This window comes from Chelonoidis abingdonii, chromosome 1, assembly GCF_003597395.2.
Source record: "Chelonoidis abingdonii isolate Lonesome George chromosome 1, CheloAbing_2.0, whole genome shotgun sequence".
Lineage (NCBI taxonomy): Eukaryota > Metazoa > Chordata > Testudines > Testudinidae > Chelonoidis > Chelonoidis abingdonii.
In genome coordinates this window covers 73,592,085-73,612,379 of record NC_133769.1, presented here as the reverse complement: position 1 = coordinate 73,612,379, position 20,295 = coordinate 73,592,085, and the positions used below count along the sequence as shown (strand labels likewise).

Below are 20,295 nucleotides of genomic sequence, written 5' to 3'. Positions count from 1 at the left end.
CTGCTTGCAGCATTGCTGCTCTGTGTCCCTGCAGCCCAGAGAGAACAACAGGCAGAGGGACTTCTCCACCCAATTTTAAAAAGTTCTAGCCCTCCCATTGGGTCTTTTGGTCTCCTTTTCTTTTACCTGTGGGCTTGTTAACCCTTTACAGGTAAAGCAAGTAGAGAACAGCTACTAGGAGGAATTTTACAGCTAAGTGGCTGGTTGTGTGTCTATAAAAGGGAGCTTCCCCACCCCCCTTCATTTATCACAGCACCTTTGCTATTTTGTTTCCTTTTGTAATCAACTCTATCTTCTATATGCCAATACCACTTAATCACTTACAATCTATCTTTCTCTAGTTAATACATTTATTTTGATGTTTAGACAAACTCACTGGTTTGGATTAAAGTGTCTGGTTGATCTGCTCCGATTATGGGAGTGCCAGGTGAGGTGTGGGAGCCCTCCAGTGGGGCAAGTAGAAATCATTTCTTGCTGGTACTGCACTTATGGGAGGGACACAAAAGGGGGGGAATGTGACCTCCCTGTGTGACCCTTCATATGACTCCTCCCTGGCCTGAGCCCAGGACTCCCATGCACTCCCTGTCCCCTCTGAAACCCCCCTTTGTATATACAAATGTAACCCTTCTGCCCCTCTGAATTGGCAGCAACAAGGGCCGGGTTCAGTATTCAGGGGTTCCGTTTCAATAACACAATGCATAACCGGCTCGAGCCCCCACCCAGTGACCTGGGACACTTACATACCACACCTCCCTGGGCACCTCTAGGAGGCAATACTTCCCCTCTCGCAAGCACGGAGTCTGAGTGTAGCAAAATCTTTTTAATAAAGGAAGAAAACAATGTGGCATCCCCACTGGAGAAACACCACAAACAGGATTATAACACAAACCATAAACATAAAAAAAAAACCCACCTCCAGGTACGTTTGGCAATGTCCTTTTCCCCTTAGGGTCTTAAGTCCAATCACCCCAAAGTCCAACAACCCAAAAGTCTCTGGTCAGTGCCACCCCAGAATTCAAGAGTTTATCTGCAGAGTTTTTCCCCCCCCCAGCCTGGGTGGAAAGGGGGGGGGGAAGTCCACACAGGGTGTTAGGGGCACCTTACGTGGGCCAGGGCCAACTGCTCCACCTCTCCGTGGAGTTCTGCTGCAGCCTTCACCACAACCAGCTCCACCACACCAGCTGTGCCGCTCCTCCAGCTGTCCCTGCTGCAAACCACTTCACTCCGCTCACTGTTCCATGGGCTGCTCCAACATGCTGCAACTGCTCTGCTCTGCCAGCCTGCTTAACAATAGGTCTTCAGGCTCCCCCACTAGTTAACACAGCACTCAGTGATCTCAATTCAGCTTTCAGTGATTTCAGCTCTTAGTAGGGGAGCCCTGGTGCTGGTGCACCATTGGCCCAACATGAATTCAGCTCAGCAGTCTCTAGATGGACTCCTAATAGAATCAAAATTAGCTCTACTCTTTAACATTGGAGAGAGGAGGATGTGCAATTTTGGTGTTCCAGACCCTCAAAGGGGGCCCATACCATCAGGTACACACACTAGTTCCTCCCCAACCTCTCAATTCATGGGGTTTTGGAACCCATGTCCCATGTTTAGCAAGTACCACCCAACTGAGGTTGAGTCATTTCTGTCACAAAGCGCTCCCACAGCTCCCCATTCACGCAATCAGGGTGACAAACTTTTTTTCCTCCTGCCCCAATAACAAAAAAATTGGGGATCCCAGAGCTGTTAAAATAACCATCCCAGGCTGCTGTGGGGTTATGCTAAGTGGGGGGAGGAGGTGAATGCCAATGCAAATACTCAAAATTTCTTTCCACACTCTGAAATTCTTGAAATTCTTTCCACACTCTTTACAATTCACCACCAGATGTCAGGGTAGTGCTCCTCCTGACTCTGCTTACACAAACATCAACATGCTTAACTACTCACTTTCCCCCAAAATATGCAGCATTCAGTCTGTTTGTATGGAATGCTGTAGTTGGGTGAGAAGCCACTTCATCATATGTATGACTTATTAAAAGACAAATTTTAAGTAAAACTGTATCCTAAACTGGTTTATGATATTGTACCCAACCATTGCACTTCAATGGGGGATTCAACTTCCTTTATAGAAACAGACTCCTGAAACTCTTTATCAGTCCACAAAAGTGGTCCATAGTCATGTAGATAGTCCCATTGTCCCAAGCTGGAAAATGAGGCATTTGTTTTCTTTGTTTTGCTGCTCCAATTCCAGTTAACATGTAAGACTAGTTTGGCTGCAAAGAAGAAGTCTGTGTACACTGAGGACAACACGCAATTCCTGTAAGGCTGCAGAACTGGGCTGAGATCAGAAACCAAACATCCTCTGATCAGTGCAAGTAGAGACATTCCTCTAATACTTTGGACTTGATGTCCACTCTCAGACTGCTGCACTGGACAGCACAGTATGGGGAGAAGGTGACCAGCCCTCTGTAGAGAAAGAAGAGGTTCGGGGCTATTTAGAAAAACTGTACGAGCACAAGTCCCTGGGGACAGATGCACTACATCCAAGGGTGCTAAAGGAGTTGGCGGATGTGATTGCAGAGCCATTGGCCATTATCTTTGAAAACTCATGGCGAACGGGGGAGGTCCCGGATGACTGGAAAAGGGCTACTGTAGTGCCCATCTTTAGAAAAGGGAAGAAGAAGAATCCAGGGAACTACAGGCCAGTCAGCCTCACCTCAGTCCCTGGAAAAATCATGGAGCAGGTCCTCAAGGAGCAATGCGAGCACTAAGGAAGAAAATATCAAGGAACAGTCAGTAGGACACCAATGCAAGGCAGGGCGACTAACATTGCTGCATGAGAGAACCGGGCTGGGTAGGGGAACATGATGTGTACTTGACTAGCAGAGCTTTGATAGGACTCCTCAGAATTCTTGCCACAAGTAAAGAAGTAGGGCGGAGATGGACATAAGGCGGATAGAACGGCTAGTCATCGCGGCTAAATGGTAGTGATCACACGGCTCCGGCTAGTGGCCAGCGGATCAGGGAGGCCCCACGTTGCTGGACCGTCGTTCAATAACTTCATTAATATTGGAGAGGCAGGACTGCACCTCACAAGTTCAGAACACAAACTGGAGAATGTAGTACGGAGGAGGATAGGAGCCAAGACCTAGACAAATGAGGACTGGCTAAAAGAAACCATGATGAGGTTTCAAACAAGGAAAGAGCACAGATCCTGCACTAGTCGACAGAAGAACTCATTCACTGTTACAGAAAGGGCACCAGAATCTAGAAAGCGCGTCTGCAGAAAAGGACCTAGGGTTAACAGGGATGAGAACTGAATACGAGTCACAGGGTCCCTTGTCAAGCTAATCATTTGGGCTGTATAAGTGGGCATTGCCACAGATCGGGAATGATCATTCCCCTCTATTTGACATTGGTGAGGCTTTACCTAGAGTAGCGCCAGTTTGGGCCGCACATTACAGAAGGATGTGGAAAAATGGAAAGAGTCCAGTAGAGGGCAACAAACATGATTAGGGAGCTGGAGCACATGATATGAGAGAGGCGAGGGAACTGGATCTGTATCTGCAAGAGAAGAATGGGGAGAGATTGATACTGCTTTCAACTACGGAAAGGGGTTTCAAAAGAGGATGGCTCTAGACTGTCGCAGTGGTACATGATGACAGCACAAGGAGTAATGGTCTCATGCAGGGGGAGGTTTAGGTTGGATATTAGGAAAAACTTTTTCACTCAGAGTGGTGAAGCACTGGAATGGGTTACCTAGGGAGGCGGTTGAATCTCCTTCCTCAGAGGTTTTTAAGGTCAGGCTTGACAAAGCCCTGTCTGGGATGATTTAGTTGGGAATTGCCCCTGCTTTGGGCCCTCCTGAGGTCCCTTCCAACCCTGATATTCTATGATGCAGTACAGACGTCATGAATAGTTTAGACTAAGGGGGAGAAACAGAATAAAAAAAATAATATATACACCTTCCGTCCTCCCACCCCTCCCCTCTTGAGGACTCCTGACAAACGTAAAAGCACAATACATATGCTAACAAATGTAAACAAAGCCTTTGTTTAAGTTTGCTAGCATATGTATTATGCTGTTAAGGCCATTTAAAGACTAAATGTCCTCCCCAGCCGAGTGCAGCACCCCGGCCCTGCTAACCCCAAGTCTTTCCAGTACCCCATCCCCGCTAAAAATCTCTTGCCAGTATTCCATATCGGTGGGTACAGTACTGCCCTATTTGCACTCCTAGAGCCCCCCATTTTCCAGAGATTAGTGACTGAGGGCGCATGCTGATGGTTGTGTCTTTCGCGTTCTTCAGCTCAGGTGCGCGGAGGGATACGGAACGGTAACGTGCTTTCCACGCCGCCGAGGCAGACACGGCGCCAGGGCCGACGCCAGAGCGCACAGTCTCTTCAGCGCTGCCCGCTGCCCTGCGTCTCACGTTCGGGGGGCGTGGCTATGGCGTGGACACAGGGTGGGCGGAGCCTGACTGGTCCGGGCCAAGGCGCGCAGGCACACACCCCGGCGCGCGTCCCTGCCCCTCGCGTGCACGCGCAGCAGAGCCGGCAGGTGCGCGCACAGGGACGTTGCAAGACTTGGGAAAAGGGGCGGCGGCTGCAGAGGTGAGCGGGCGGTGACTGCGCGCCTAGGGTGGTGGGGGGAAGGCCTCCTGGTCCTTCAGTGCCGGGGGCAGCGGCCCGGCCGGAGAGCAGCGGGCGCTCAGTGGCTCGCCGCGTCCGGGCTTGTTTACTGGAAACCTAGGCAACGGGCGGGGCGCGGCCCCTTCAGGATGCCCCGGAGGCCCCTTTGCGGGGTTCCCTTTCCCCCGGCTGCGGGCATTGCCGGCAGAGGCACCGCGCTGCCGAGCCCATCGGCTGCCGGCCGGCCCGGGCTTAGCCAGGACAGTCTCTCCCGCCGCATTCCCTGCCCCAAAACTCGAGTGTGGAACAAAAACGCCCGTTCTTGTTATTTTCCGTCTGGTTTCTGAGCCTGTAGGGTGCTCTTGATTCAGGTTTCCAAGCGTTTGTCTGTAGCCACAGGGCTTGGAAACTTATAAAACAAAAAAACAAACAAAAAACCCTAGAGCTGCTCATGTAATTGCTTGACTGCAGGAGCTTTAAGAAAAACATCAAATACTGAGATTTAGGATGAAATCACACTAGCTGAACAGTATGGATCACTGGATAGGGCTGTCCCATGAAGACCACCGCCAGAGAGCTTCAGTATTGCTTTTGCACTTCTAACAACCTGTTTCAGAGAGATCAAAACTAAGGGTGAAAGGATTTCAGTCCCTACCCCTATTCACCCTGTTACCTTTCATTTGAGACTACTAACAAGATTGAAAAAGTGGGCATGGTAATATCTTTTACCTTGGTGGGTCAGATTATTTAATATATTCTAAGGAACCACTAATGGGCCACTCTACCTGGAATGGTCCCTTAGAATAGGTGCTAAGTACTTATGCTGAACAGTCTGTTCCACTTTATGGCAGTGTTTCTGTGAGATGGATACTTGTCCACAAGGAAGTGGAGATGGTTAACTTGTGAGCTTTCTACTTCCCAAGATGTTTCCTACTGTAAAAGTTTATCTTTTATCTTTTATCTCTTTTCTGTGCAGTGGTTAAATCATTGTAAACACATAATATTAATATTTTGACTAAATATAAAAGTACTATTTTAAAAATCTGATTACATTAATTTGTGAATACTAATAATGAATATGCACTGGTTTGACTACTTTTTCCCTGTTATGATTATGAAAATCTCCTTACATTTTAAATGAAACGTTTGAGGTTATGTGAAGATAGATGCATTTTCACTTTAAATAACAAATAGGCCCATCACCTTCACTGGGGAGCAGAGAATGCTTGAAACTAACATCTGTTGAGTATCTTAAAACAGGGCCAACATTTACTCCCGCAAAATTTAGAACATACACCATGGGGCATCCCGTTTCTGGGAATCTTGAAATTGGGAGGGAGACTGCCTGTACATGCAGAACTGCCCGGGATAGGGAGGGAAACTTTGCAAAGGGGGTGGTGTATGGCATGAAGGGAGGGTTTGGAGCTATTAGGGATACAGTAGCTGGGAACCAGAAGGATTCTTAGGGTATGGCAAAAGTTGTGGTCTGGCTAAAACTATGTAGGACAGTAGTCCCCAACCTTTTTTGTCTGGTGGGTGCCAGACGACGAGCCACAGAGGACCGTGGCGGTTGACAAGCATCTGCCAAATTTCCGCTGACAAACGGCAACGTCAATAGGTGTTGCCGCCAACAAGCATCATCATCCAGAGGTGTCACCGCCGAAATACCGCTGAAAATCGGCTGCATTTTGGCAGCGACGCCTCTGGATGACGCAGCTTGTTGGTGGCTTTTCGGCTGATGCTCGTCCACCAGCCAGTACACGGGTGCACTTAGACACCCCGGTTGGCGCCATGGCGCCTGCGGACACCGCGTTAGGGACCCCTGATGTAGGATGTAAGTAGGAGTGGGGAATGTTGACACATCTAGTATAAATTGCAAATGCTAGAGTTAAGAGGGGACTAGGGGAGAGCCTGAAGCTAAGAGAAAACCAGTGTTTCAAGGGAGTGAAGTTTGGAGCTAAGACAGAAGCCTGGAACTTCTTCAGCAAAAGGTAACACTGGCAAGGGAAGATTGAAGTCAGGAGTTACTGTGGAGATGGGCATCCAATGCAACATTGATAGGGCCCTACCAAATTCATGTTCCATTTTGATCAATTTCATGGCCAGATGTTTTTTAAATTGGTCAGTTTCACGTTTTCAGATGTTTACATCTGAGATTTCATGGTGTTGTAACTGTGGGGATCCCAACCCAAAAGGTACCTGGAGTGAGTCTGATCCACACACCCCTCTGTCCCCCAGCAGCTGTGCAGGTGAAGAGGCAGTTCTGAGTGTTGTCCGTCCCCAGCCCTGCGGGATAGGCAGCTAGGAGCCCCTGACTGGGGTGCTCCCAGCAGCAATGGGGAGATCGGACCCACCTCCACAAGCCTCTTCCGGCTGCAGGAACCTCTGGGGTTACTGCCCAGCTCCAGAGCTTCCTGCAGCCCCAACAGTGGCTGTGCAGGGGAAGAACAAGTCCTGTCCCTCCCCATCCCGGTCAGGACTTGCAGCTATGAGCTCCTGGCTGAGGCATTCCCAGCAGCCTGGGGGAGATCAGATTTCATGGGGAAAGGGCTTATTTCACAGTCTGTGACATGTTTTTCATGGCCATGAAATTGCTGGAGCCCTAATAATTGAATAAAAACTCCTAGGTTGGGAGTTTTAGGTACATACCCTGTAATTTAATTATTTTATTTATAATAGTAATTATATAGAAAATATATGGTTTTCATTTAGTCTTTTTTTTTTTTACAGTTTATTGTGAAGTCTAAGTCAAATTTGCATGGATTTGGAGGTTAAAGGAGTTGCTGCATCTCCTAGACAGCAAGCTGAGCTGTCATCAGGGGAGAAGAAACTTAGTCAAGTATGTTTAATGCAAAGATTCATATTTCTATTTTGATTTACAAATATTTACAGGTGTGGTTTTTATTTCATAGACCATTTAGCTCCATCTTATGTTCAGGATTTTAAAATAGTATAGTTTGTGAAATCCTATTAAGGTTACTGCAATATAAAAGAAAATGACTTGAACTTGTAGGGTAATTATTGAAAGTAAATAAATGATCATCTTGGTGAGTATGAATAGAGTCTTGGATAATGGTAGCCATGAGTTTGACTGTGACTGGTCTGAACATTAATATTTTCTGAATTATGCACTGTAGATATTTCCTGTTTTGTTTCATAAGTATTGTGCCCTTTAGGTTTATAGATTAAAAATAGTTAACTGATTATTGACTAGCATTTGCTTTTCTTCAAGCCCACATACTTCCATTTAACTTCCTTCTTGTTGCTAGGTTACCACATTAGGAAAGTCCAGGACTGAGACCTGTCAGCTATGGCCTTTCTCCTACCAGACAAGATGTCTTTCTGTATTCCACTATCAGATATGTTCTGTAATGCATCCTCCAGCCAGTAGTCTTGTGAGAATGCTGTTTTGTACCCCACTCATTCAGTAGGGGAATTTGTGGTGTGTTGCAGAAAGGAGCATTCCTATGTTTTCCTGATCTCCCTCAGAGTTCAGAATGTAACCATTGTAATACTTCTGCCTTCTGTAACAGAAAACAGTCATAAAACAAGATTCAAATTCTGTTCTTCAAGGGTATGTCTACAGTGCAGTTAAACACCTGTGGCTGGCCCATGTCAGCTGACTTGGGCTGTGGGGCTATACAATTGCACTGCAGACATTCAGGCTCTCTGGGAATCTGTGAGGGAGGAGTGTCCCAGAGTTCAGGCTCCAGCCCAAGCCCAAACATCTATTCAACAATTTTACAACCCTCAAAAGACAGAACTGTGTCATTAAATCATGATTTAATTATTATGCTGACATTTTTGTAGGGATGGAAACCGAATATACAAGCAACTCGTGGCCTTCGTCCATCTGAGTAAGTCTATTCTTCCTACTTATGAACTGTCTGTTTCATTCTGTATTAAGTAACTTTGGTAAATTTCCTTATTTCCTTGTCTTTATGCTGATGTATGAAGGAGTTAGGTGAAATTTATCACCATAAACTTGTTGGCTATGCTTTATACTTCAAGAGGAATTTAATTGTTTTCCTTAAAATGATACTTTTAAAAGTCCACACTTATTTGTATGCATTTCACTTTAGGAAAGTAGGTTTTTTTTGAAATGTACATTGAGATTAATTGGAATCTGGTGGCATTATTAGTGATTACTCATTAACATTTTTGCTTTCTTTCAAAATGTAAAAGTTGGATGGTTGAGCTTTACTTTTTTAGTTACTATCTAAGCTCATGGCAGTTATTTCTAATTGTAAACAAGCTATCTTTTATACCTTTTACGATTATGAAAGGGGGTAGGAGAGAATTGCTGCTCTTTACAGATATTTCATTATAAATACAGAGAAATTGTCATATGAGAGAGTTTTAAAAAGTGATTTGAAATCTGCTTTGTATAGTACTTCCAAAATTTGAGATTCTGAGGCCTGGGAATAAGTATATTAACGTCGTCTATTATCAATGCCATATTTGAGACTGAACTGGCTTATTTTAAAAAATCTCTATGGTCATTTTAGCTCTCCATAAGATTCTGCCAGTATGTTTCAAACATGACCTTGGAACGTCTATGGCTGGATAAAGGGGTAGTTCAATCTCTGTGTGTATTCAAGCATTTTCTACTGACTGGATGGACCTGGAGAGTCAGCATGTCTTCCAATCCTAGAAGGACTCTGTTATAACAGAGTTTTGAAAAATGTTGGTAGCAAAGTGAGAGAAAATATGTACTACTGATGCTCAGACTATACTTGTGTTGTTGTTAGAAGCCTTATAGTGCTTGAAACTGATCTGGCATCTTTCACAGGTACTGTTTTTAAGTACACATTCTAAGTCTTAATATGACAGGTAGTTTTGTAATGTATTGGTAATATGGACAATTTAATCAAGCCTTTGTTTAGCCAATACTCATCTGTTTTGCTAAAATAGAGTTAAATACCAGCAGCCATACACAGGGGAATTTAGTTACAGTGTAACTCCCCTTTTAGGGTATGTCTAAGCTGCACTCTCTTTGCAGTGGTCTGTAGGGTGCCTACATTGCATGTCCTGCTAGCATGGGTGTAAATTGTAGTGTATGTTGTGAGGCATTGCTTAGTTGAGTAAAGATCCCCGTGAATCCTTAGAATATGTATGCTACACAGCTCAGAACATGACCCTCCCCCTCCCACTGTTTTTGACAGTGTAATGTCTTGCTGCCTCCCTGCTTCCAGTCTTTCCCTGCTGCAGGGACCTGTGGGGAAAGCTCTGGCAGGGTGTGACAGCAGGAGCCTTTCCCCACTGCGTCCCCCACTGATGCCTGTGGCTATGCACCACAGTGTGAATGCAGCTCACTTTTTTTCTGTGGCATATAATTATCCGTACTCTATATACCACCACCAGTGGTGTCCAATATAGACATAGCCTTAGGGTCTGATCCAGCTCCCACTGAAAGCTAGAGGACATCGGATTAAACCCAAAGGGCACAATCCAGAAAGACGCTGAATGCATCTTCATTAGTGCTGGGTATCTTCAACTCCAATTTACTTTAGAGGGTGGTAAGGACACTCATTACTTAGTGGGATTGCGGCTAAAATGAAGTAAAAGTACAGAATTGCTTTAATGTATTTCAATTGACTTCTTAATTTCTTTAAGCTGAATGAAGAGTCACTATTGGTATTTAATTGCAGTATAGTTGGGACTGTGCTAATTCCCTTCCAATTAGTTTTGAAGAGCTACATTCAAAAAGGATTACTTTTTACTTCCCCATTGCTTCTCTTCTGGCTGATTATGGAGAGGAAAGAATTTGCCACAATACTGTTGTGGCAGAGGGGTAATGAGAAATGCCTGGCTTCTGATCTTGCTGCAGCTGCTTCTAGTGGGGAGCGAAGAGGAGCCAGGATGGTCTTGATAGAACTATCTGAGGCTGGAAGTGAAGATAGGGCCTGCCAGGGGCCCTTCACAGCTGCCAGTGTCCTCTGCAACTGGGGATGAAGAAAGGCTCTGTTACCACTTCCTGAGGTGAAGCGAAGGGGGTTGGTGGGGACTTTTGCCAGGTAGGCCCTCTCCAATTATAGTGAAACTGTTTATATTGAAGATATTTTTGTGAAAGGGAAAGCACTTCATTATCAGAGGGCTCCCTTGTACTGCAATTGAAAGCAAGAGAATGTATTAAAGAATTAGTAAAGCCATCTTTTAACTTCCTGCAGGGTGCCATGCCTTGATTTGGGCAAGCTGGGATCTTCAGATGAAGAGGTAATCATGAGTTAGCATTATCTGAAAAGTTTGCAGAAGTTAGTCAAAACATTCCTTTTTGACTATGAAATAAGTACAAATAATCTTGTTCTCTTTGTATTTTAGGATGGTGATTCTTACATACCGTACAGTAAGAGGTTTCCTCGCGTTGGCCCTCCAGATTCATCTTCAACTGTTAGTTGGGGTACACCATTACAGACTCCGTATGCACAGCATCATCAGACACAACAAGTCAGTTTGCCATTACTGATATCTTAAAAATACTGTCTTTCATGAGAATTGAAGCAAATAAAGCACATTTAATTTCATTACACAATTTAGTTCTCTCAATTTGTGTGATTAAATTAAAAGATAGGAGAGTAGTATTGGTCGAAGTGCTTTCTAATGAAGGTTTTTTTTTGCTAGGAAGCTCTTCAGAAATTTCAAATTCCATTTCTTCATCACAGTAACTATTTATTATAGACGGTTGATTTATACTCTAGTTCTTTTAATTTTGCCTCCTGACAATTTTATGTACTGACAATTAGTGGTCGCTAATGTTAGTAACAATTTGTGAAAGCATCTGAAAAGTGTGATTGCATTAAGGTAGCGTTTAACTTTGATTTCTGCTTCTAAACAAATCTTAAGAAAATTGTGAAAATCAGAAAATAATAAAATAATTAACCAAAATAAGAAATAGTTCTTAAACATAAGATATGAAAAATAACTTTTTGTTTACAAATAGCAAATATTTATTTTGTGGAAGAATATGAGTTGAACTTTGCTATGATAGTCTATGAATGGCCAAGTGCAGTAACTTCATTATTAATGTTTTTCTTCCTTTCTCTTTCAAAGAGAATTGCGAGTTAATTTCAGAGTAATATCTCGTTTGGTTGACAATATAAATGTATATATTTTAAAATAAATCTAAATAGAACATCAGTATTTATTCTTCTGTTTCCGTGATGAGTAAGAACTTAAAATTCTAAAAAACCCCAGCTACACACAGTTGTCACAGAAGGAAAATCAGTTATTCAGTTTTAACATACTGCTTTCTGGAAAATTCCAGAGCTGTTCAAAATCACTGTCCAAATTACTGAAATTAAGAACACATTTGATAATGACTCTGCTGAGCGTTTTTTCAGTCACTGTTACTTGAGAGTGAGAAGAGGTATCCTTTGAATTTTTCTGTTTTGTTTAACTTTGGAAAAATGTATTTGACAAATTTTCTTTTGATTTCATGCAGCATAGATAGTGATAATTGCTATTTAAAATAACATTTTTTTTCCTTTCTATTAAACAGATGGCTAGAAAACATTGTCAGAAGAAAACAGAGGTAAAATAGCTGGAAAAATATTAGCAATTGAGGATTGTGATGTATGATTTGAAAATTAAGTAAGTTTTAACTACTTTGGTATAATAATGAAATGGCTTAGTTGAGAGACTACTTTTAATTTCCTATCATTATATATAGTTAGCATTTGCATGTTTTAGTTTTTGTCATTAGAAGAAGGAAAAGGTTCAGGGGTTGCAAAGGTTAATCTTCTGAGATTGATATGTGCTTAAGAAGTGGTTTCCCAAACTTCAAACCAGTTCAGGACCTGTACAAATCTACAGGATTATTTTCTGTGGTAAGGGTGAGAGGTGTGTTCCAAATTTAGGAAATTGCATTATATTTCTGTAGTTAAGGAATGGAAGGCATCCTAACCTCCCTATGTGTGTATGTCCTGATGGAAAATTGGAAAACATCCTTTGGTAGTTCTTTTAAAAATATTTAATTTTCTTTAAACCCAAGAAGAATTAATACAAAAGTGAGTCCATATCAGCAGTCTAACCATCTGAGGGCCTGATCATGAGAACATCTATGCACATATGCAGTCCTTAAGTAAATAATCCCTTGAAGTCAATGGGTCACTTGCATGAGTAGTGGTTTGCAGGACTGGGTCTTTAGAAAGCACTGTGCTGCCAGTGTAGGCTGGAACATTGTTTGGAACAATGTAAAACCGTTTATCGCCTCTCAGCAATTGTTAATAATACAGCAACTCACACTGATTAACTTAGAACATGATCATTCACTGCATGAAATGCCCACCTATTAGGTCACTTTTTTCTCAGTTAGGACACTGCAAGCCACATTCTCTCTCCCTTTCTCTGTCTCTGTCTCTCTCTTATCTCTCTCGGCTTGTCTACGCTACACTACACTTTTTTTTGCCTGCGTCGTTATGTTAGCAGAGCCTTCTGGTGCAGATACAGCATGAGCCAACAGAATAAGTTCTGCTGGCATAGCTAAATCACTTCTCTGTTCAACACTAGCTAAGCCGGCAGAAGCACTCTTCCTTTGACATAGGGGCATTTACAACAGGTTTTGCTGTCATAGCTATGTCAGTTAGGTGTGACCCGACCCCCCCCACCCCCGACCAAATCTTGTCCAACATAGCTGTACCAGCAAAACTTTGTAGTGTGGACTAAGCCTATATATGTGTGTGTGAGTTTTTCTCTCTCTCTCTCTCTCTCGCGCGCGTTCTCTCTAATAACATGCATGTGATCTTAAGTTAGAGTCGATGTGAGTTGCTGTGTTCTTATTAGCTGAGTGTTGATAAATTTTATATATATATCTTTTGCTAGAAAGCATTTTTCAAATTGATAATCAGTGAACATAAATATTTTATTACTGCAAAGTTACCAAAAAGTTGAAATGGCTTTGATTACCTCCCAGTCTCTTTTCCTCTTTTTCACTTTCTTTTACCTGTCCTCTCCCTCTTTATCCCCTTCATTGTTTCTCAGATGCCACAGTGATGGATGTGGTACAAGAACCTAAATAGACTAGATCTCCTGCTCATTCTCCCTCTTTGTTTCTATTTCATCTGAATCTACCTGGAGGAGAAAGGGTAGTCAAGTGCCACTGATATAATTTAACATATTTTTGTGTGTGGCCATGACTTCTGCATTGCTTGCTTCAGATGCCTGATTGTAGCAATAATTCCACACGAAATAAAAAAAAAATCATGCTTCCTCTGTAGGAAACTTTATAGGTGAATCTTCCCTAAGAAATTAGGTGGTAGAATAATTTAAATATAGATTTTTTTTCTTTATTTCTTGGTCATTCCCATGCATTTCTACTGTTACTCCATGGCCTGGTCTACAATAAGATTGACCTGGCTATGTCACCGGGGGCTGTGAAAAATTTCATGCCTTGAGTACCGTAATAAGGTTGGCCTAGTTCCCAATGTAGATGTGGCTAGGTCAGTGAGAGAATTCTTTCATCGACCTAGCTATTGCCTCCCAGAGTTATGGATTTAATTACAGCAACAGAAAAACCTGTTCCATTGATCTAGGAAACAATGCTATAGTGGCTGTAGGGTAGGGATGCTCCAAGTCCTGTCTGTAGAACATTCATAAAATCATCAAGTGAGAGGGAAATAATTCCTCACTTTTGCATTTTGTACAGGCTTTTCAAGAAGAGTGTAGAAAGAGATTCACATCTTCCAGTGGAGGCTAGTTTCACAGTGTGAGAAACACTGTTCTAGAACAGGTCTTGGTCTACACTTGAAAGTTATATTGGCATAGCTACATCAGTCAGGGGGTGAAAAAAACACACCCCAACTGATGTAACTATGCTGAAAAAACCCTTAGTGTTTCAGAAGTGTATAGTATATAGACGGAAGAGTGTTCCGTCAACATGCTAATGTTGTTCAGACAGGTAGTGTTCCTACACCACCAGAAGAAAACCCTCTGTCAATGTAGGTGGGGCTATGCCAACATGGTATAGTCTCTGTTGTGTAGACATACCCCCGGACTGCTGAACTACTCGTGCAGGGTGTGCATATGGTTCATAGGGTGACATCGCTGGATTCGCTATTGTTTAGCAGGTGAAAGGGGGTGGTGAAAAATCAGCAAAATCCCATAGGTGTTAGGACCCAGTGACAGACAGAGGAGAGGAGAAAAGAAGCATTTTGGTTCCTCCTCCCACCCTGCTCTTACTGAACTTGACTCCAGGAGAAAGGAAGTGGGATCTCAAGAAACTATGTAGCTGACTCCAAAGCCTTTTCAACTGATGTTGTTCTTGGAGTTGAGCAATATATAAGGGAAAGTGAGGGAGTAGCACCCCAATGACTAGTCAGTACCACTACAATCCCTGATCTAGATAACCTTTGGCCCCTTCATTCAGCATTTCAAGCCAAATATAGGTTCATGCTGTTGCTCCAGTCTTACAGTCCTCTGCATCTGCAAAGGCTGGCAAGAGACCAGGTGGATTTTGGTTTCTGTGTATGATTGAGAGTCACGTCATTTGCAGAAAAAAAAAAAAAACTTCTCTAAGCAAAACAAGAGTTTCATGAGAACAACCTAATGTTGTTATATAACAGTATTTATTTTCTTCTAAATGTTAAGTGTGGTGTCAAGGAACATCAGTCCTTTAACTGTAAAAATGTACTGAATGAGTATAATAATCCTGCTGTTGACATTGTGTATCACAGCAGGAGACTGTTATTTCTGATTATTCTTTGCTTTTTAGCTTTCTTTGGAGCAAAAGACAATACCAGAAAATCTGCCATCCCCAACAGACAAATACAAACTAAAATATCAGCAGTATGAAGCAGAAATGAAAGAGGGATATAAACAGTATTCTCAGAGAACTGCAGAAAAGAAAAAAAACAATGCCCAGTCTCAGGAATTTTCAAGAAAAACAGCAGATAAAGAGGTAACATATTTTAAACTTGCAGATGTACTTTGGTGCACATCCTCATTAGTGTCTGAGCATCTCTAATGTTGAATAGGCATTCAAATAGAGGAAGTCTGTTTGAACACTTTCCTCTTATGAACACTAGAAGCATAAGTCTCCAGTGGGAGAGCAAGTCTATGCCCTGAGAAGGCACTTCTCCCAGCCAGATGAGCAAGATTTGCATAAGTTGTAGATGAGATTTCTTGTTTGCACTTTTATTAGAAGGAAAATGCATAATTGGTGACTCCAGAAGAGGAAGGATGATGGTAAAAAATGTGACATTAGAATGGTGAAGTGCTTTCAGTCCTTCTTTAAATATGTATATAGAGCTAGAACTTTGCATAGTTTACAAAGAACAGAAAAAAAAAATTACCACTGCCCTATATAACTTACAGACAAATAGAAAATGAAAATTAGCAGAAAAAAAGATGTGGAGAGAAGAGAGAAAGGGGTTCAAATAAATAAAGATAATGTGAACTATTTAGATTGTAAGTCCTATGGGGGCAGGGAAAGCTTATTCCATGTGTGTATGATGCCCAGTACAACAGGGTCCCAAACCCTGATTGGGACTTCTTGGTGCTACCACAGTAAAAAGAATAAATAATATTTGTATTATATTACTCATGAATCTTATAAATTCTTCTATTTAAAAAAAATAAGACAGAGGTGGTATAAAAGATGTGGAGTAGACAACAGAGGAGTGGAGATCAACAATGGAAAAACAAAATGAAAAAAGTTGCCTTTCATTTTCTTTTGAAGAAAAGGGAGAGCGTGAGGATGCTCAGCACACCTGAAGAGTTATCATTCCAGGTGTGAGGAGAAGCATGAAAAAGACATGAAGGTGGGAGTAGGAGGTGAGCAAGAGGTGTGGAGGGGGATGGTTATTGAAGAGAGAGAAACTGGATGAAGCATTGATCAAAGATGATGAATTTGAATACCATGGAAAGAGAGAGGAAGACAATGAATGGGCTAGAAAGCAGTGACATGCTTGAAATGACAATGGTGAAGGATAATTTTAGCTGCTGAATATTAATAGAATGGAAAGGAAAGGAAAGGAAAGTTATGGAGGAGGGAGACTAGTGTCCCAGGCTGAGATGGCTATTGTGTATGGCGTCATTGTCTTAAAAGGACACTGTCCACTTGAAATCAAATTTTCAAATGTGCGTAATGTTCGAAGTAAAGCTTAAGAGAACCTGTACCCGAAAGAGAATTGAGACAGGAAACATATCCTTTTTTTTCTAATTGTGTTTATTTTGTTCATGTTATAGCACCTTGTCAGTGATAGTGTTTTGTTGATGGTGAGTTTCATTTCCTGCACAAGCACAACATCACACTGTCTTGCATCTGGCTAAGAGTAACTCACTTGCATGCTCTACTGCTCCAGGCTCTGCAAGAAAGCATTTATGGGAGCAGCACCACTGAAATTGAAACTGAAAGGATAGCAGGTGGATGTTTTCAAAGAGGAAGAGGAGGGCAGAATAGAGTTGGACTCACGAGTGTTTGGTGTTTTGTTTTTGGGCCCACTCAAAAGATATTTCTAAACATGAGACAAGTAACACAATTCTTTATATATATATTGTTAAAAAGTAAAATAAAAATCAGGCTATTCTATTTTTAATATCCTGATTTTATCCTCAAATTTTTCATTACTTTTTTACCTCAGTCTTCACAAAAAAAGTTAATTGTAATCAGATGTTTAACAAAGTGAATATTAACAAGGGAGAAGGATCTCTCGTCAGAATAGGAAAAGAACAGGTTAAAGAAATACTTAAATAAGCTAGATGTATTCAAGTTGGGAGAGCCTGATGAAATTCACTGTAGAATACTTGAGCTAGCAAAGCAATCTCTGAACCATTAATAATTCTCTTCAACAATTATGGAGGATGGCTGAGGTCCCAGAGGACTGGTGATGGGCAAACATAGTACCTATCTTCAAAAAGGTGGAGAAGGAGGTCTTAGGGAATTACGACCTGTCAGCCTAGAAAGATAATGGAACAAATGATTAAACAATCAATTTGTTGAAACCTGAGGAATAATAAGATGAGAAACAATACCCAACACGGATTTGTCAAGAACAAATCATGCCAAACCACTCTAATTTCCTTCTTTGACAGAGTTACTGGCCTACTGGAGGGAGGAAGCAGTACATATGATACCTCTGGACTTTAGTAAGGCTTTTGACACTGTCCCACATGACATTCTCATAAGTAAATTAGGGAAATATGGTCTGGATTAAATGACTATAACGTGGTTGCATAACTGATAACTAGTCTTTGAGTACAGTCTATTAGTGATTCACTGTGAAACTGAGAGGGCATATCAAGTTCTCCAGGGGTAAGTCCTGCATTTGGTAGTATTCAAAATTTTAATTCATAAGTTAGATAATGGAGAGTATGCTTATAAAATTTGTGGATGACATCAACCTGGAAGGGGTTTCAAGCACTTTGGAAGACAGAATTAGAATTCAGAATGATCTCAATATATTGGAGAATTGATCTGAAATCAATCAGATGACATTCAATAAAGACAAGTGCTAAGTACTACCCCTAAGAAGGAAAAATCAAATGGATAATTGGCTATGCAGTAGTACTGTAGACACAGATCTTGTAGTTGTAGTTGACCTCTAATTGAATATGAGCCTCCAATATGTTGCAGTTGCAAAAAAGGCTAATATTCTGCAGTGTATTAATAGGATTATTGAAAGTAAGATATGGGAAGTAATTTTTCTGCTCTACCTGTCTCTTGTGAGGCCTCAGGTGGAGTCCTGTGTCCAGTTCTGGGTGCCACACATGAAGAATGATGTGGACAAATTGGAGAGGGTGTAGTGGAAAGCAACAAGCATAATAAAAGGTTTAGAAAATCTGACTGATAAGGAAAGGTTAAAAACAACTGGACATATTCAGTCTTGAGAAAAGAAAACTGAAGAGAAATCTAACAACCTTAAAATAAGATAAGGATTGTTCTAAAGAGGACAGTGATCAATTGTTCTCCATGTCCACTGAAGGTAGGACAAGCAGTAATTGGCTTATTCTGCAGCAAGTGGTATTTATGTTGGATAGTAAGATTTTTCTCACTGAAAGGATAGGTAAATTCCTGAATAGTCTTCCAAGGGAGGTTGTGAAATCCCATCTTTGGAGGTTTTAAAGAACAGGATGGACAAACACCTCTCAGGGATGGTAGGTCTACTTGGTCCTGCCTCAGCACAGTGGGACGGACTGTATGACCTTTGAGTCCCTTCCAACCCTACATTTATATGTATCATAAACAGATGGTTAAGGGTTAATGTCTCTTTTACCTGTAAAGGGTTAAGCAGCTCAGTGAACCTGGCTGACACCTGCCAGGAGGACCAATGGTGGGGACAAGATCTTTCAAATCTGATGGAGGGAAGTTTTGTTTGTGCTAAGGTATGAGAGGGGTAGGTTAGTCTGGATCTGTAAAAGCAGCAGAGAATCCTGTGGCACCTTATAGACTAACAGACGTGGACCGTGGGCTTTCGTGGGGTGAATACCCAACTTCGTCAGACGTGCTGTTTGTTGTTGTTGGTTGTTGCGTCTGTGGGCTAGAGGACCAGCGTTACCAGGTTTTCTCCTCGTTTCTGATCAATCTCTCATGTTTCAAATAGTAAGTACTAGCCAGGAAAGACAGATTAGTCTTATGTTTGTTTTCTAACTTGTAATGTGTATTTTGCTGGAAGGGATTTTACCTCTGTTTCTGTAACTTTGAATCTCAGGCTGGGGGGGAAGTCCCTCTTGTCTATATGAATCTGAATACCCTGTAAACGTTACCATCCTGATTTTACAGAGATAATTTTTTACTTTTTCTTTCTTAATAAAAGCTTTCTTTTAAGAACCTGATTGATTTTTTCCGTTCGTTGGTTTGAAAGCCAAGGGATTGAGTCTAAACTCACCAGGGATTGGTGGGGGGAAAAGGAAGGGAATGGTTAATTCCTCTTTGTTTTAAGATCCAAGGAGTTTGGATCTGTATAGCTTCCCAAGGTAACCCAGGGAGGGGAAAGTCTGGGGGTGGGGGTGGGAAAAGGAGGGGGAATGGTTTATTTCTCCTTGTTTTAAGACCCAAGGGGTTTGGGTCTTGGGTTTCCCAGGGAAGGTTTTGGGGGACCAGGAAGTGTGCCAAACACTATATTTTGGCTGGTGGCAGCATACTAAATTTAAGCTAGTAATTAAGTTTAAAAGTAATCATGCAGGTCCCCACTTTTTGGATGCTAAAGTTCAAAGTGGGAAAAAGACCTTGACACTATGATTCAATGAAAATCAGTATGTAAAATACTGGTGAGTCAGTAGTACTCAGAAAAGAATTTGAGGGTTATAGTGGATCACAAACTGAAGAGAGTCAGTGTAATACTATACAAAAAAGGCAAATGTTGTGGGATATATTAACAAGAGGGTTTTATATAAGATATGGAAGGTAATTGTTCCTCTGTACTCTGCACGGGTAAAGCCTGAGCTGGAGTACTGTGCTTAGTTTGGGGCAACACATGTCAAGAAAAATGTGAACAAACTGGAGAGAGTCCAGAAGAGAGCAACAAAACTGATAAGAGGTTTGGAAAACATAATCTATGAGGAAAGGCTGAAAGAGTTGGAGATTTTTAGTTCAAAGAAGAGAAGGCTTAGGGGGAGCATGATAACAGTAATCAAATATGTAAAGAGGGTGTTGATCAATTGTTCTCCATGTCCAACAAGGGTGGGGCAAGAAGTAATTGGCTTAGTTTGTAGCTACTGAGATTCAGGTTAGATATTAGAAAAA

The 20,295-nt window shown here is 41.9% G+C and overlaps 1 protein-coding gene across 6 annotated transcripts in view; it reads left to right on the top strand.

Moving 5' to 3' along the window:
* The first annotated feature begins 4,490 nt into the window (after positions 1 to 4,490).
* Positions 4,491 to 20,295, top strand: part of CAPS2 (calcyphosine 2) — a 62,547-nt gene continuing 46,742 nt past the window's right edge. For 2 of the 6 annotated variants that reach the window (XM_032767005.2, XM_032767001.2), the window contains exons 1-7: positions 4,491 to 4,598; positions 7,347 to 7,455; positions 8,427 to 8,473; positions 10,787 to 10,832; positions 10,938 to 11,063; positions 12,115 to 12,147; positions 15,325 to 15,510. In XM_032767005.2, coding sequence (XP_032622896.1) covers positions 7,375 to 7,455; positions 8,427 to 8,473; positions 10,787 to 10,832; positions 10,938 to 11,063; positions 12,115 to 12,147; positions 15,325 to 15,510 — 519 coding nt within the window. In that variant the 5' untranslated portion in view covers positions 4,491 to 4,598; positions 7,347 to 7,374. Of the gene's footprint in view, positions 4,610 to 7,346; positions 7,456 to 8,426; positions 8,474 to 10,786; positions 10,833 to 10,937; positions 11,064 to 12,114; positions 12,148 to 15,324; positions 15,511 to 20,295 lie in introns of all 6 variants that reach the window. The other 4 variants (XR_012655984.1, XM_075066547.1, XM_032767002.2 and 1 more) reach the window with 3 other exon arrangements.